The sequence below is a fragment of the Biomphalaria glabrata genome, chromosome 9 (genome assembly GCF_947242115.1).
Source record: "Biomphalaria glabrata chromosome 9, xgBioGlab47.1, whole genome shotgun sequence".
NCBI lineage: Eukaryota > Metazoa > Mollusca > Gastropoda > Planorbidae > Biomphalaria > Biomphalaria glabrata.
In genome coordinates this window covers 23452526-23469131 of record NC_074719.1, presented here as the reverse complement: position 1 = coordinate 23469131, position 16606 = coordinate 23452526, and the positions used below count along the sequence as shown (strand labels likewise).

Genomic DNA, 16606 nt, shown 5'->3' with positions numbered 1-16606 from the left:
AAATATTAAGATACTCTTCAGAGAAACTTGACCAGAAATTATTTAATTCAGGAAAATATGCAGGTCGCAACTGGGTTTGCGTTGTCATATGGATGCTTAAAGTGTTGGAGACTGTAGTTCACGCGATAATATGAAAAACTACTTATTAATTGTTGTTTTAAATTATGTCTGACTTATATGCATACTAAATAAATTTGTTCTCTTTAACAAATAGTAAACATTTGTATATTTGTAAATATATACTTATTATAACAGAACTTACATAACTTAACAATAAAAATATTTAAAAAAATATATTTTTTGACAAGAAATCTACAACTGTTTGCATAAATTTGTTTAAAATATGGTAAATTGTCGTCTCCCCTAATAAAGAGCCTCAAGTGTTTGTTACTATTAATAGTGAATAGTTGTAAAAGTGGTGTATTTTTATTAAAAATCTGCTTGCATAAGTGATTTTAAAAATTAGATTTTTCACTTTCAGAAAAGAAAAAAGTAGCCGTTGCATCAGAACTTTGAATGGTCTAAAATATTGTAATGTCAGATTTTCACTATCTTTTCTAGTTTACGAGATCTAAAAGGGACGCACGGACAGACAGGCCACACAAAACTAATAGCGTCTTTTCCCCTTTCGGGGGCCGCTAAAAAAGAACATTCAAATGTTTGGCCTGATTATTGCAAAAGATGCGTTTAGATCTAAACTTATTTTCATTTTAAGTCCAACAAACAAACAATTTACTTGTCAACATGATTGCTCTTGTTTGTTATTGTTCCCTGCTGTTTGGACTGCAGAAATGTTATAGAATTTTGACATGAGAAATTTAATAGATAGATTTAGGACGAATAAAGAAGTCTACTAAAGTTTGGACTAAAGAAATGTGTTAACATTTTGGACCTATATAGTTTCGGTAACAAAATTATAAAATGGTCCTGGAGTTTAAAAAAGATCGAAGCCCTTCATGTATTTCAAAACTTCTTAAGATCATCCCGGGGAGGGGTGGTGGAGTGAGAGAGGGAGGCTATGACAGTGGATTAATGTGCTGACTAGCCTCAGAAGGAAACAAGACAGAATAACAAACGTAAGTCCACAGCTTTGCAGTGTGTGTCTGTGTATCTTTGTTATGTCCCCTTCCTTTTGTATCTTTAGAAAGCGGAATAACTTGACATTGGTTCTACAATATCTTACCGATAGGGCTGTGGAGATTTATGTATGATTGACGTGTGAATTAAAAAAAAAAAAGCTGCGACGATCTTAAACTAATATCTGAGTGTATTAATCACATTGTGTGTATAATCAAAGTTTATGACCTAGATCAAAGAAGAGTATTACAAAATGCACGTCGCTACTGACAGCCAGCAGTGATCTAGTACTGTACATAGAGGTCTTGGACTACACACGTGATCACTTGTATTGAACTTGATACGCTTTCATTCAGTGACGGATATCGATTCTGTCACGTGGTTCTTTGTTTGATGTGTCTAGAAACGTGTGTGTGTGATGGAATGTGTGTGTTTTTTAATCTGTTTAAATTAGTAACGTATGTAAGTAATTACTGTAAAACTGACCAATGGCCTTTATGGTGTCCACACAGAGTTGCGCCTTGTGAGCCTGTTTATTTCTTCCAGCGCTAGAGACCAGCAACTAGAAGCTCATCCTCTACCTCTCTGTCCAAAAGTCCCCCATCAACTAGATGCTAGTTTATTCACAACCATTTTCGCGGGGTTATGACTATAAGGCATGGAGATTTAGTACTGTAGTTAACAAGCCTTTCTTTCTGCTTCAGCACTGCCTGAAAATGAAGTGCTTCTTCGAAATGAAATCCTTGCAGACCATATAGAATCAGTTACGCGGATGTGCTCATTAATTCATTAGTAGTTCTCAAGTCTGTTCTTACATTGTTATAGTTTTTCATTATGGTTGCGATCGTTAGAGAGGCTTTAAAATCTTAATTGGTTTGTAATGGGATATTTACTGCCTCTCTCTCTCCCCCCTCTCTCCCTCTCCCCCCTCTCTCTCCCTCTCTCTCTCCTCTCTTTCTCTCTCTCGTATGCCTAAAGCGATGAGTCACAGACAGGAATGTGTCGTTTCAACACAACAATCCAAATAAGAAAACTAATTAATTTTTGTAAAGTTCACAGATAGAGGGTTATTCCACTTGGGTCAAGTACTCAGATGTATTTCGCTTCCTGGCCACTGAAGAGATTCAGATGGTTTATTCTTAAAGGCTTTTATTCCTTATAAACGTGTAGACTCTATAGACTCAATCATGTCAAAGAGGAGGGGGTGTTGAGATTGTATTAGTTATGAAATAGTATTGAGTCATTATAAGTGGGTTATTTTACTCTAGGTGTAGCTCGTCTTATCTAACTGTTGTAGAAACTGTATCTACACTGCCCAATCCCATCAGGTTGTATCGTCACTGTGACAGTTTGTTATACTCATTGGAATTCAATGTCAAAGAGCCGCCACACCCAATCGTCTATAGAACTCATTTTTGATCTCGTTAGAAATATACATAGATGTCTTGTAGAATGCGCGTTCCACTTGGTACAATCCAGTTCATAACGTGGCTTTTTGTATTAAAATAAGATGGCGTTTTGATTTTCTAGGTTTTAAAAACTTAAAGTTAGTGCGTCTTAGTTTGATGTTTATAGTTATATGTGCTACACTACGCATTCATTTCTACACATTAACTCTTTCTCTCCTAACTGACGATACCAACGTTAATTCCAACAGAATGTGGTAAATAATTACGGAGAGAAAGAGTTAATAATCAATCTGATAAAATCGATATCGATGTACGTTTTCTTTATTTAAAATTAATCCAGTGTTTCTCAAACTGGGGAGCGAGACGTCCTTACAACGTGAGAAGGGGGGGGGGGCGACGCCGTCAATTTATAATTCAAGGGACAGAAAGAAAAATGTATTTTCATTATTTCAGTTATAAATTCATGTTTGAATATTAGCTCACTAAAATGACAATGTTTCCAAATGTAAAATGTTGTAAGTAATAGATGGTTGTTTCAGTGTATTCTATTTTATCCTCATGCGTCTGCTTTAATATAGACTCAAAACATGTCATTTCAAAACGCGATTCATTTTGACCTTCTTTTGTCAAAAGGGTCAAAGTTCACGCAACTATTGGACATCGTTTTGTTAACGACTTTTATGTACCAAAAAAAATCGGCAACAAGACATCTTACTTAACACAAAGATGATCATTCCCGTTATAGACGTACGTGTGCTAGTATAGATTTTCATACCTGGTGTAAAAACTATAAATAGCTTTCTGGTGTATCCGGTGTACAGAATGAAGGAAGTGTGTGCACTTGTTGATAGGCTGTTTAAATGGATAGGATCACGTGTGTGCACTTGTTGATAGGCTGTTTCAATGTATAGGATCACGTGTGTGCACTTGTTGATAGGCTGTTTCAATGTATAGGATCACGTGTGTGCACTTGTTGATAGGCTGTTTCAATGTATAGGATCACGTGTGTGCAGTTTTGATCACTGCAGAATCCCTCTTCTGTTTGTAACCCAGCATACTTTTAATAAGGAGCAAGCATTCGACTGTCACTCTGTCTTTAAACGTATTTAAAAACAAAACAAAACAAGAAATTAATTAAAAAAAAAAAAGAATTCATGCGAAAATGAATTGCTTACATCGCAGGAAAACGCTTGGCGCTGGGAAGGATACCGCATAACAACGCTGCCGTCTACCCCCTTCCCTGAGACTTTTTTTTGTTTCTAGTCTACGAAACTTGTTGTCCTATTTAAAAAGACTAAACCATCTCGCACCCTTCTATAGGAACTTATAGCGCTTCCTTAGAGCCCAGCTGCGTAAGATTTTTTTTTTTCGTTTGGGGGGGGGGGGGCGCCACTAGTAAAACCTTGAGAAACACCGCATTAATCTCTCTTGAAATCGGTGAGAATAACGCAATTCGAGAATGATCACAACTCGAGGACATAATTGTATTGTTATTTGTAGGCACTGGCTGTTTAAACCAGCACTATTGTTTATGTAGTGCTCTTGAAACAGTTGGATGTTCCCATTCCACCAAACGTTTACTCCTAGATTTACTTGAACCAGTTGGATGTTCCCATTCCACCAAACGTTTACTCCTATATTTACTTGAACCAGTTGGATGTTCCCATTCCACCAAACGTTTACTCCTAGATTTACTTGAACCAGTTGGATGTTCCCATTCCACCAAACGTTTACTCCTATATTTACTTGAACCAGTTGGATGTTCCCATTCCACCAAACGTTTACTCCTAGATTTACTTGAACCAGTTGGATGTTCCCATTCCACCAAACGTTTACTCCTAGATTTACTTGAACCAGTTGGATGTTTCCATTCCACCAAACGTTTACTCCTATATTTACTTGAACCAGTTGGATGTTCCCATTCCACCAAACGTTTACTCCTAGATTTACTTGAACCAGTTGGATGTTCCCATTCCACCAAACGTTTACTCCTAGATTTACTTGAACCAGTTGGGTGTTCCCATTCCACCAAACGTTTACTCCTAGATTTACTTTAACCAAAGAGAAACAACTCAAGTTCCCTAACATTGTCATCTTTGTCATTCTTCAAGCCAACAATGTTCTTTGAATGAAGTAAACGGTTCCAGTCGTAGCTGTTTCAAACTGTGTCAAGCTGGGCTCCTGATAAGCTTTTTGTACACTGTCTTCTCTTCCCTGATTTACTTCTATTGCCTATATCTGAGATCATTTCCTTTTCTTGGTGTAATCCTTTGAGCGGGTGAAAGTTTAGATAAGAAACAGTTTCAATCAACTTCGCTGCGATTAGGGCATGAATCAGTAGCTAAACTCAATCAAGAAGGAAACACCTTTATATGTAGGGCCTACCTTTTTTTTTTAAATATCTGTACATTGAGGGAGATCAAACATATGCAGCTTGTGCGTCTTCAATGATTCGGCTGTAAAACTTAATGGAAGCAAACATTGAATCAAAAGAAAGCTTGGAGCTCAAGTTTAGTTTTAGATTCATAAACAAAATTTACGAACATTCAATTTAGATTTGACTTGTATCCGAGACCGTTATTTCCACTTGAGTTCATTTAAAATGTTTTCATATTCAATCGGTATGAATAAAGAACAGCAACACTGAAAGAGCAATAAATTACTTTGTAAGAAGCAACGGGCCGATTCACTTTTTGTATTCTATCTGTTCACACCTGAGAATATTGAAGCGACCCCTACAGTAACAAATTTTGATTTTGTTATCTTCCTGAAATGGTTGTAATTTAGCACGATGGGATTCGACAAGGGAGCAAACCAGACAGCTGTTTGAATACGATTTATAAGTAGTCGTTAATGCCCCTGATCTTTTTTTTTCGGTTAGTCTTGGTTGAGTAACAATAATAAAGTATACATTAAGACAGTGCTTCTCAAACTGAAGACGACTGAAAGATAATGACAAAAAAATAAGAATTGTATTTGAATTGTAGTTTATTGTGCATAAACCAAGTAGAACGACATCAAATGTTTAAATAATTCACTAATGAATAAAGCGACTGCAGTAGGTAAACAGAATACAATCTTGCATATTGTTTTCTGTAAACGGAATTCATCACTTTATTATAATGATTTCATGATGTCTTTTTCAATGTGGTTCTAGATTCTACCCGTCTTTCTTACGTTTGAATGGTCATCCTTCTCCTGGATTACGTACCATCGTTTTGTTGACGTCTGATGTGCAAAGAAAACAGGTCTGATACAAGACGTCTTGCTGAACGCGAAATTGATTATGACGATCTTCCCACTGCTAAAGCGCAAGCCCTGTTGGCTCGTACTGTCTCGCATTCTTCAGTCTCAGCTTGTCCCACACCTTTGTTAAAATATATAGATCTATATTTTTACTATTTTTACCATTTGAGCAATGAATGGACCTTATTTTTAATAACTTAGCTGTAGAACATTGAGCTCTTGAGCTATAAAGGGGAAATTGTGCCGATGTGCCTAAAAAACTCAAAATATCAACTATCATATAACTCCAAGAGAATGAATGTCTGCAGAACAACGCTTGGTTCTCGCTGGTGAAACCTGCGGTGCTCCCCAGCTGATATAGGGGGGTGTGCGAATGTTTTTTTGTTTAGTAGAAGGGACGTCACTAGCAAACGTTTGAGAAACACTGCATTAAGACGTCTCAAAACTTTAGGCAGAGACATTCAGTGCTAAAAACTTGGGAGTTACCAAAGCAGAAATAAAAAAAAGTACACTCGTTTAATCGTCTAAAAGCCTGCAGTGTGGGGCTGAGTTGCTTTAATGTTATCAAGCCGTGCCCTCTGTTGTCTTTCACATAGCCACTTAACTCAAGGGGGGGGGGCGAGATTAAAAAGATTGGTAGTCGTTTGGCCGATAGAACGAAGTATCGATTGCATGAAAGTTTCATGTTGATGACTGTAGATCTGGCTGTGTCCAGAGGAGATCTAGATCTACAGTTTCCATCGTTGGAAATATTCTTCTTCTACTTCATCTTGCCAGCTCTTCGGCTTCTGAGCGGAAACCGCATTTGTATCCTTGGAAATATAAATTTTTGTGTTTGTTTGGAGAGATTGTCGCAGAGTAAAATATTGGCTTGTATCAAATATTGTTCACAGACAGATAATTGTCATATGTTGCACTGAAGAGAGTAGTTTGATACTATTCTTTATTTTTGGAAGACACCTAGACAAAAATAGTGTGCTTTTTTTATTTATTTACACGAAATAATGCTGGAACTTGAAACACCTAAGATACTAATGGCGTTATTTATTTCATGGCGCCACGAAAAAGGTGTTGCTTTGAACAGTACTTATTGATTTCGTGAGTATTGTTTTGACTGTCAGGAACAAAATCTGTTTACTACTCTGTCTAAATATAGAACAGTCTCACACTGTGGTTTGTATTCAACTGAGCTCTAGGATCTAATAAGCAGACTATAGACGTTGTCACTGTTTCATCCCAGACTTCTGCAATGACACGCGATACATTCTTTTGTTACATTTGTCTAGCACGCAATTAAAGAGAACCGAGCCTGTGTCTTGCAGTTCTACCCAGAAACACTGCATGAACTCTCTCACTTGGTATTCCTGTGTCTGGTGTGTTTATTGTATTTATGTGATAGTCTGTAGCAGTTTTCTGGGAAATAGAAATGTCTTAATTCTTTTAGTTCGTCTTCATGGATTACATTCAGTTAATGGATTTCTGTTCAGGGATCTGAATTACTGTAGAGAAAGACAAAAGTTGAAAGATGTTTGATATTTTATGGAAGAAAACGAGTCCGTTAACTCTGTGTTGAAAAAAAAATGTTTGAATTATTGGCGGGAAATATTGAACTTGATAAAGTGACGAAATTGGAAGAGAGTTGTGCAGAGCCAGGTGAGAACAAGTTAGATAACTTTCTACATCTTCATCTCATTCCATTTTTCTTAACAATTCGATTACCTTTTAAGATTGGTTAGAGCCAGTGGCGTCACTATGGGGGTGCGGGGGGGGGGGGTGCGGGCCGCACCGGGTGACACCCATCAGGGGGTAACACCCAAGTGGGAATATGGCACTTTTCCAAAATAAAACTTAAAAAAAAATCTACAACCTCGAATGTCTCTGACAGTTAAATATCAACATGTCCTAGACCTTCTTAAATTAGCTCTATTTAACTTATAATCAGCATTATTATGAGATAAATAATGCGTTTTAGACGCCAGGAGAAAGAGTTTCTGAAGCTCAGAAATGTAGAAAAACTCTTGGCTTCCTGGGCTTCGTCCCGGAAATCCCTGAAAGAGCTTGAGGCGTTTTCCCAAACGATGATCTGCTGAGTGACGAATGTAACATTTTTTATTGTAAAATATTTAGAAACACGTGGACTTAAGCCCCCTCGCGCGCCATTCGACGCATAAGGCTGCAAGCTCTCACCACAGAAATCAGTCTAAGGCGACTTTCACAGCCACTTCCCAGCTGGTGCCCACGGAATTATGAACTTCTAAAATGGTGTGAAGCCATGTTAGACGTGGTCGGTCATGTTTTTGCTTTCTATTCAGTGTTCATGTTAAGGCTGCATTTGGTCAACGTGTCTTGTCTAATGATATCTTGGATCTACAGTTCAAGATTGCGTGTCTCTAGAAGAGGGGATAAACATAAATACGCATAGGAAAGGCTGCATCGACCTTCGCTAGACTCCAACCAAGAGTTTGGGAAAACCAGAAGCTCACTACACCGACCACAATGGAGGTATACGAGACATGCGATCTTAGTACGCTACTGCACGGCAGTGAGTCGTGGACTACCTACGCAAAGCAACATAGAAAACTAAACACATTCCACTTGCGCTGCCTCCGAAGGATCTTGAAAATCACATGGCAAGAGAGAGTGTGCAATACTGAGATCCTAGCGCGAACGGGTCCTCCCAGATCTTTACAGTCCTCAGGCAACGCCGCCTGCGCTGGCTCGGACATATTCGCATCCCGACAATCATTCTTTTCGGGCGACGTGCGTCTGGCTCAAGTAAAACTGGTCGCCCTCACCTCCGTTACATGGATGTGATAAAAAGGGATTTAAAATCAGTGAACATTGATACTGACCATTGGGAAGAGATAGTCTTAGACAGCACTAACTTGCGTAAAACGGTGACCAAGAAAGCTATAGACAGCGAGAAAACATGTGCTTCAGCTCTTGAAGAAAGGCGTGCCGTATGAAAAATGGCCGGCTCCTCTACTACCAAAGCGAAAGCCACCCTGACCTCCAAAGTAGGGCTTCACAGCCACATGAAAAAGTGTTCGAGATGAACGTCTCACAAATGTCAATCGACGTTCAGTCGTCACTTCCCTTAGACGGCGAATGCCTGTGCGGGGAAATATTACTCTATTGGTAACGTTGGTAACCAATGTTGATGGGCTGGTTGACGTGCAACATGCATAACTAATGCAGCTAGAATAACAAAGTCGATTAGCATGTGTCCACAGTTGTACCTCTGTCCTACTCAGCTCAGATATGGGAGTTACATTTGAAGAGCGTATTGTGGGGGAAGGTGGCGTACTTTAAAATGAACAGAATGTCTTTCAAAAGCTTACATTGACTCACTCCCTCTGAGTGGATTTTGTTTACACTTTTTTCTCCAAATTCTCATTCTCTGATCAAGTTGAAATTTTGCCCTATTATTTGTTGATGACCAAACATGAATTAATAATTTTTAAAAATACCTACTAATTACTTAATCAATTAGTGATAATTAATTAATTTTGGTTTTATATAGAAAAGAGGAGATAAAACTTGCAATATGAAGAGATGTAGCAGCCATTGAACGGTCCTCTTCCTTCACACAATATAAGCTTTGTTTTTTTTTTTAAAGTACTTTTATATTTTGCTTGTTTACTAGTCTTAACGACACCTGAAGAGGATATTTTGAAATCTTTCTATTATATAGCTACTCTTGCACTTTGGATGTTTTTATGCATCTCTTTTAGTGAAAATAATTTTTGTTTGTTGTTTCGTCTGTCCGTCTATCTGTGACCTTTAGATCTCCAATACAAAAGCTTTATTGAAAATCAGATACCCACATCGCCTGTATAATGCTTGAAAAAGGTGCAACTGATACTTTTAGTTTACTGAACCTTTTTTTTTTTTCAATCTGATAACTATTTCTACATACACATAGACACACAGAATATACACATAGACATACAGAATATACACATAGACATACACAAAGACCATTAAAAACATATATAACAATGTTACTGTATATTTGCATCAATGGGACTCACTTCAATGGAAATATGGGTCTACTGTAACAAATAAATGTATGTTTATAAGCATTATGTTTTTGATATTTGAAATGGAAAACATAATAGGATTAGGGTTAGGGTTAGGGTGCTTTGTATATTTGTATATTTTGAAAACTAAGTATTCATGTTGTGTTGAAACATTTTTATTTTGAAAATGAACAGTAGAGGCAGTTTATATTCATCTGTGTTTTTTTTATAATTAGGTGTTGGGGTGTAAAACAAATTTCCTCACAGATAATAAAGATTATTATTATTATTTATTATTATTATTAAAATACTACAACTACTACAATACAGTGTATGAGTATGATTATCAATAGTCACTCATCTTTTTTTTTTGTTTAATTGTAATCACATGTTTATTTACTTCTTTTGAGTAAACATATCAGAATTATCTAGTTGTTTGTATAAAACATCAGTCCAGTGTCTCTAAGAATGGCAGTTGAGGTTTAGCTCTTTTGTCTTATATGTTCAGAAGCAGCATCTACTATAGGATAAGTTTGTAGGCTTTTATTTGTTTCAATAAAACTTTAGTTTTGCGTGCCCTCTTCTTAATTGCAATATCTTATGAATGGTTGTAGACAGTCAATTGAAAATTAATTAGTGTCCCTTGCAAGCTTACATTTGTATGAACAGCTTGACTACTACTTTTGGTTCTTTCTTGTAAAACGGTTTTGGTGTTCTAGTCGACATGAACACTTTGTAATGAAACCTCATTTCCTATTGTTTGATCTCAGCAATAATAGTGTCTCTGTTACCCCTCATTACTTAAGAACATTTACTCTTCAGTAAGAAATAGTTGCATTATGAAAACTGAGTGTAAAGATGTAGGTCTATAGTGTCTCATTAAACTTGTGCTGTAAATTAAAAAGGTTTTACTAATACTTTTTTTACAGCAGATGCTAGTGACCAAACTGATGGACGGCACACCCTTTCACAAGATGACCAGAGGTCAAGATCACGTCCTGACCTTCTGAAAGGAAGCATCATCAGCTTACACCATTCCATTACCGAAGGGGAGGATGGCACCCTTGGTTCTCCCGAGGCTATTACAGAGACAGTCAGAGCAGACATGTTTAAACAGGCCAGGGACATGGAAGACAAGGTTTGTACAGTTAGACACAAAAAGGAACTTATTTTTTGTCTGACTGCTAAGTCACTAATTGTTTGTTTTTTTGTGTGTGTTTTTTTTAAGTGCCAAATGGGAACAGAGCAGTAGGGACTACCCCTCCTGTAGTGCCCCACACAGGAAGCATGGCATTAAATTAAAGTACCTCATAACCCTCCACACAGCTCTTGTGGCAAAGAAACGTACCCTCTAATCCCTACCAGATATGAGCATTAGAATCTTAAAAGTGTCACTGTTTCTTATTGCTGCCTACTGTGTTGCTACTTGAAATTGTAATTTGATTGGAACATATGGGGAAGTGATTAGTTCTATATATGTGATTATCTGCTTATAAAGAATGGAATGAAAGAATGGATTAAGATACCACCACCATATGTCTCCTTTATCATGTTTATCAACTGCACCCACTCTTCATTAAAATGGGGTTAAATACGTTAAATGGTGTGCTTATTAAACATGCAAGTTGAGGGGCCCACGGTATAAAATAAAAACAGATCAGTACAGACTATAGATGATATTTGTGGCTTTGAATCTCTTTTCATGAGTGACTTGGGGACTGGGAGCATAAACACATTTTAAGTGTTTTTATACACTTGATCCAAAATGCTTTGAATGACATTGGTGGGGTTCAATACTGAATGTCTGAGTACTTTTGAAAACTTAAATACCCACATAACCCAGGATTTCTCATCTCTGATATATCGATATAGCAGAAATGGTGTCTTGGAAAGGGTAAATATATTGTTCTGACTTTCATTTTTTTTGGAAAATTATAAGTATGGAAAGGTATGGAAAGGAATAGTTTATTTGTATTAATTTTTTATTTGTAGTTTATCTTTATTAATAGTCTTAAATGTGCTATTTTTTATGTGTTCTGTGTTTATTTCAATAAAGAGATAAATAATTCAATTAATGTCCTGTACTATTCTCAGCTTGAATCGTTCTACACTCTTGTAGAACAAAGGCAGCTAACTCTAGAGGAACAGGAAAAAGTGTTTGAAAGTATTAAAGCAGATCATGAAACATTACGTCGATCCTATCTCCAGGCCAAAGAGGATTACAATGTTCTCAGGCGCTCAGGTGCTATCAACTTAGACGCACAGAACTTTGATGAAAATAAACAATTGGAAGGTCATTTGTTCAGGTTTGTGTGTGTGTGTTTTCCTAAAAGCCCATAGTAAATGTGAAAGTATAAATGTTTGAATGTATAAATGCATTATTTCTCTTTGAAAATCATTGTTTAAAAAAAAAAACAGGCTCTCTGTGGAGTGGCTAACTGGATTTATATCAGAAATATAGGCCCCCATCTGTATTTTTGTCATCAGGTGTCAGCACTTGAATACCCTTGCCATTAGTTAGTTTCATTAGATTTGAATTCTGACTCCATAGTTCTCATCAAAATGATTTTCCTCTCTGAAAGAGCCAAAATAAAGGGTCTATCGAGATAATCTTCATTTCAACTGCTCAACTCTTAAAAGTTAATAAGATGACTTTATCTTATTTGTATCCTGTCAGCTATCATTGACTAATGTAAGGACATTTTTTTAAAGGTATTACTTTTTTTTACAAAGCCTATATCAACTTACTCTGTTTGTCTGTCTGTCTGCCAGGTAAAAAGTTTATGCATGTGATTTCTCCCACACCCAATCTCGGATCAAGCTGAAATTTTCACAATTATTTCTTTTACCTGACAACACAAGAATCAATAAAAAGTTAACCAAATAATTAACTATTGGTAATAAATTATTTTGTTTGGTATCTCAAACAAGGGAAAGAAATTGTAATTGACAGTGGTGTGAACACAAATCTAAAAAAATAGGTTGAGACTATAGAAACAATAATTAACTATACAATCTTCCATTTTCATAAGCTCTCCACTAGCAGAGGGATACCATGTTAGCTTTAGAAGAGAAGGCTTGAGCCATGAGTTTTGATTCAGGTCATTTTGTTTTTTTTTATTTTATTTTTATAATTGCTTTTTTATTGTTAGTCTAGATCTATTGCAAATTTAATTACTTGACTGATCCAAACTAATTGATACAAGTATGCTTAATATAAGCTTTGTTTGTTTAAAAAGTATTTTATAAATATTTTCTCACTTTAAATAATTGTTTGCATTCTTTCCTAAAGACTGGGCATGAGATTTGATGAAGTCCAGGAGAAAGTTGAGCAGAATATGAAAGAGAAACCAATTCACAGACAGCCATTTTCTTCTGACAGTATTAAACCTTCAGAGATCAAGAAATCAGGTAATGATTGAAAAGAGAGAATGTCGTGCAATTTAAAGAAGACTCTCATTAAATTATATCTGATGTCAAAGGTCATACCAACAAACTTTCATGTATCCATACTAGGAAAGTAAAAAAGCAAATACATTCTTAAAATTACTTTGCAAAATAATTCACAGTGAACATTTTACTTACCAGTTGAATACACAAAAAGCTACTTTGAAGCTCAAAGTACTGATTTTAATCATCTTTTATTGTATTAATTGGTAGACTAGTTATCTGCTTTGTTTGGATTACAAATGTTCTGGAGTTTAAAACCTAAAATGTTGAACTCAACAGGGAGCACAACAACTAAGGAGGATAAGAAGAATGATGATGATGAGAGACTTAGAGACAGACATTCCCTCAACACTAGCAGAAACTTATCCGTGGACTCAACAGATGACATGGCTTTTGAACAGCAAGTCCAGGAGCTCAAGTCAGAATACAACACTGGTATGGATCTATACAGAAGGCTGAAGTACACAGCAGACACACCGGAGGGGGCTAAACAGATTGAAAGGGTTATCTTGGTAGGTTGATTGATTATTATAGCCTCTTACAAGTGATTGGTAAGAACAGTTCAAAAGTTTGATATTAATAACTAAGTTTTGTGAGGCTTACTAATGAGCAAATCAACTTCTAAGACTTCTAGAAACAAAGAATGATAGATATTTATCAGAAACACAAGTTAACATCAACATTCTCTTTGATGCCGCTTCTTCCTTTAGTTCCTTTAATAACAATTGATGTAACAGTTTTACATGAGGAGAAGCCCACTATGATCTTACCTTCCTTCGGTTGAGTCACCAAAGAAGGATCCTACTTTTGACATCACTGTAATAACTCTGTCAGGCAACTCAATGCAAAGAGAACAAATTACAATGCACAAGTTTAATAAGTACTTTAGAAAACATGGCAAATATAAACAACCGTCACTCATCACACAGTTCTCTCCTTCCTTTCACCATCCATTCATGCAGTCTCTTTTTGGCATGCTGGTGCACAGCCATAGAGCCACTGCTGAACAGGGTTATTACAATATAGTTACTATTAGAATAAAATTATAAACTTTATTCAATCTTGTGAACTGAACATTTGCCTATACTAAACTCTTTTAATCATCACTAATACATTGCTTACATTGAAGAGTTATTTCTGTTTCTTTCCATCAGAAACTCAATGACATCTGCAGTGAGATGCCAGAGATGTTTAGACTGTCCCCAGAGATTCAAACCAGGTGTGTTGTCACATCTTTAAGTTGGTAGATGAGGAAGGGGAACTAGTTTAGTTTAGGCCACTCATGTAATACATATGACTATTCTTTTTGATTTTTCAATGCTTACTTTGATTGGCAGATTGGAAAAGATAGACCAGAAACAAGTCAGAAGTCAGAGAAAATCACCTTTACCTCAGTCCTCTAGAGTAAGTATTTATATTTTATTCTAGAGTGTTTAAGTTGGTGTAGGAAGATTTACCATAAAGTCTCTTTTATTTGTAAACAAATATCATTTGGTGCTATATGTCACATACCTGAAATTCAAAGCACAAATTTGAGCTGGGAATCATTCCTGTTTTTTCAGGGTTTCCTGTTTTTTCCTCCCAGCTTATTATCATTTTGCTCTGTTTTTAAAATGTGTATTTTTGTTTCTTATACTAATAAATAGGTAATATCTTTTTGTGTAAAATCTCATTGAACTGATTATCTTCTGTTTTATAAACTACCTTTATATTTGTGTTGTTAAAAGATTGTTAAATTTGGCATGCTGATTTACTTGATATTTCTTTTTGTTAAAAAGTTTTATCCAATTAAAAAAAAAAAATTAAAATATCCTTATAAGTTAAATCATGTTTTGTTTTGTTTTACATGTTTCGGATGTTCCTTCAGAGTTGAAGATATTTACTTCCTAGTCCAAACCTCCCCCAGGACGACGGGGGATGGGAACGGTCAGGGTTTGAACTTGGGACCATCGATAAGTCCAAATGACAGTCCAGCGCACAAACCACATGACCAGGCAACCATCCGTAGGATGTAGGGGCATGGTGGCTGAGTGGTAAAGCGCTTGGCTTCTGAACTGAGGAGTCTCGGGATAGAATCTTATGAAGACTGGGATTTAACATTTCTGGATTTTTAGGACGCCCTAGGTTACCCAAGGCTATTGAATACCCAACATTAGTTGGAGAAAATTAAAAGGTGGTTGTTTATTGTGCTGGCCATATGACACCCTCATTAACTGTCTCCCATAGAAACAGATGACCTTTGCATCATCCGCCCTATAAATTACAAGGTCTGAAAGGGGTACTTTTTTATAGTTTAAATGTGGGTTTTTTTTTCAGAATAGTCCATTAGTTATGAAACCTCATCATGGCTCAGAATTCTCTGATTCAGACAGCTCAAAAGCTCGATTCGGTGAGTGCCTGTACTCTACCGATTGATTGTATCAATTTAATTAAATTTAAATACAGTAAACCCTAAGCCAATCAATAAATTATGTATTTTTCTAAATAAAATCTTAAGTAATGTCATTATTGTGTAGCTTGTTCCAAGTTACTCTAGCTTGCTTTGCATTCTCTTGTTCACTCTGTTTTGTGGACATGTGTGCTATCAGCTGCTGTTCAATCTCATTTTAAAAGTTCCTTTTCACCATCTAAAATGAACTTGCACCTCTCAGTAAATCAGGTGGACTTTTCCATTTAACCCAGCACACATCCCTCATTATACTTTTATAATAGCTACATCTTTTTTCCAGCTTTGTTGAGCTTTCTTTTGTCGTAGCCATTTTCAAAGTAAATATAACTTTTCAATTGATTGTAATAGCTAAAAAAAGGTATAACTATTCAGTCATAAATTAAAGTTAGGTTGAATGTTAAAAGATGCATGAATTTTAAATGCCATTAAATTAAATTAAAGTGACAAGCATTTTAATGTGTATTACTAGGTGGCAGCACAAGATCCAGTTTGGGTTCAATACTGCCAGATCGTATGGACCAACCTCCTTACCAAAGTAGAAACAACTCCACATTGCCCAATAACTTTCCCAGCTCTATGAATGGTGCCACACACAATGGCCATGGAGACATTAACTCCCATGATAATGACAGACACTCATCAAGATCAAGAAGGTCTAGTAGAGGGGAAGACCACTCTTTCTCTGACAGATCATTCCATTCTAATGATGCCTTCAACACAACTCTACCAAGACCTAGAAGACATGCTCATGAACTGAAGGATCCTAAACTGTCTGCGGTACAAAATACAATGTAGACTTAAATAATGTTCAAAGCTCAATATATCATTTATCAGGGAAAATATTTAATCCATTTTATTTTATCTAAAATAAATGAGTAAAGATATTAAACAATAAAAATACAATTCCTAACAAACCAGTCGCTGTAATTTTTTATAGCAAAGTAAAATCTGGA

The 16606-nt window shown here is 36.2% G+C and overlaps 1 protein-coding gene across 6 annotated transcripts in view; it reads left to right on the top strand.

Moving 5' to 3' along the window:
- The window catches only part of LOC106056764 (uncharacterized), a 44852-nt gene that overhangs the window by 14772 nt on the left and 13474 nt on the right, over positions 1–16606 (top strand). For 5 of the 6 annotated variants that reach the window (XM_056042534.1, XM_056042533.1, XM_056042536.1 and 2 more), the window contains 8 exons: positions 10684–10892; positions 11849–12060; positions 13047–13165; positions 13484–13716; positions 14359–14423; positions 14542–14608; positions 15521–15593; positions 16123–16430. In XM_056042534.1, the coding sequence (XP_055898509.1) occupies positions 10684–10892; positions 11849–12060; positions 13047–13165; positions 13484–13716; positions 14359–14423; positions 14542–14608; positions 15521–15593; positions 16123–16430 (1286 nt within the window). The remainder of the gene's footprint in view (positions 1–10683; positions 10893–11848; positions 12061–13046; positions 13166–13483; positions 13717–14358; positions 14424–14541; positions 14609–15520; positions 15594–16122; positions 16431–16606) is intronic. The other variant, XM_056042539.1, reaches the window with a different exon arrangement.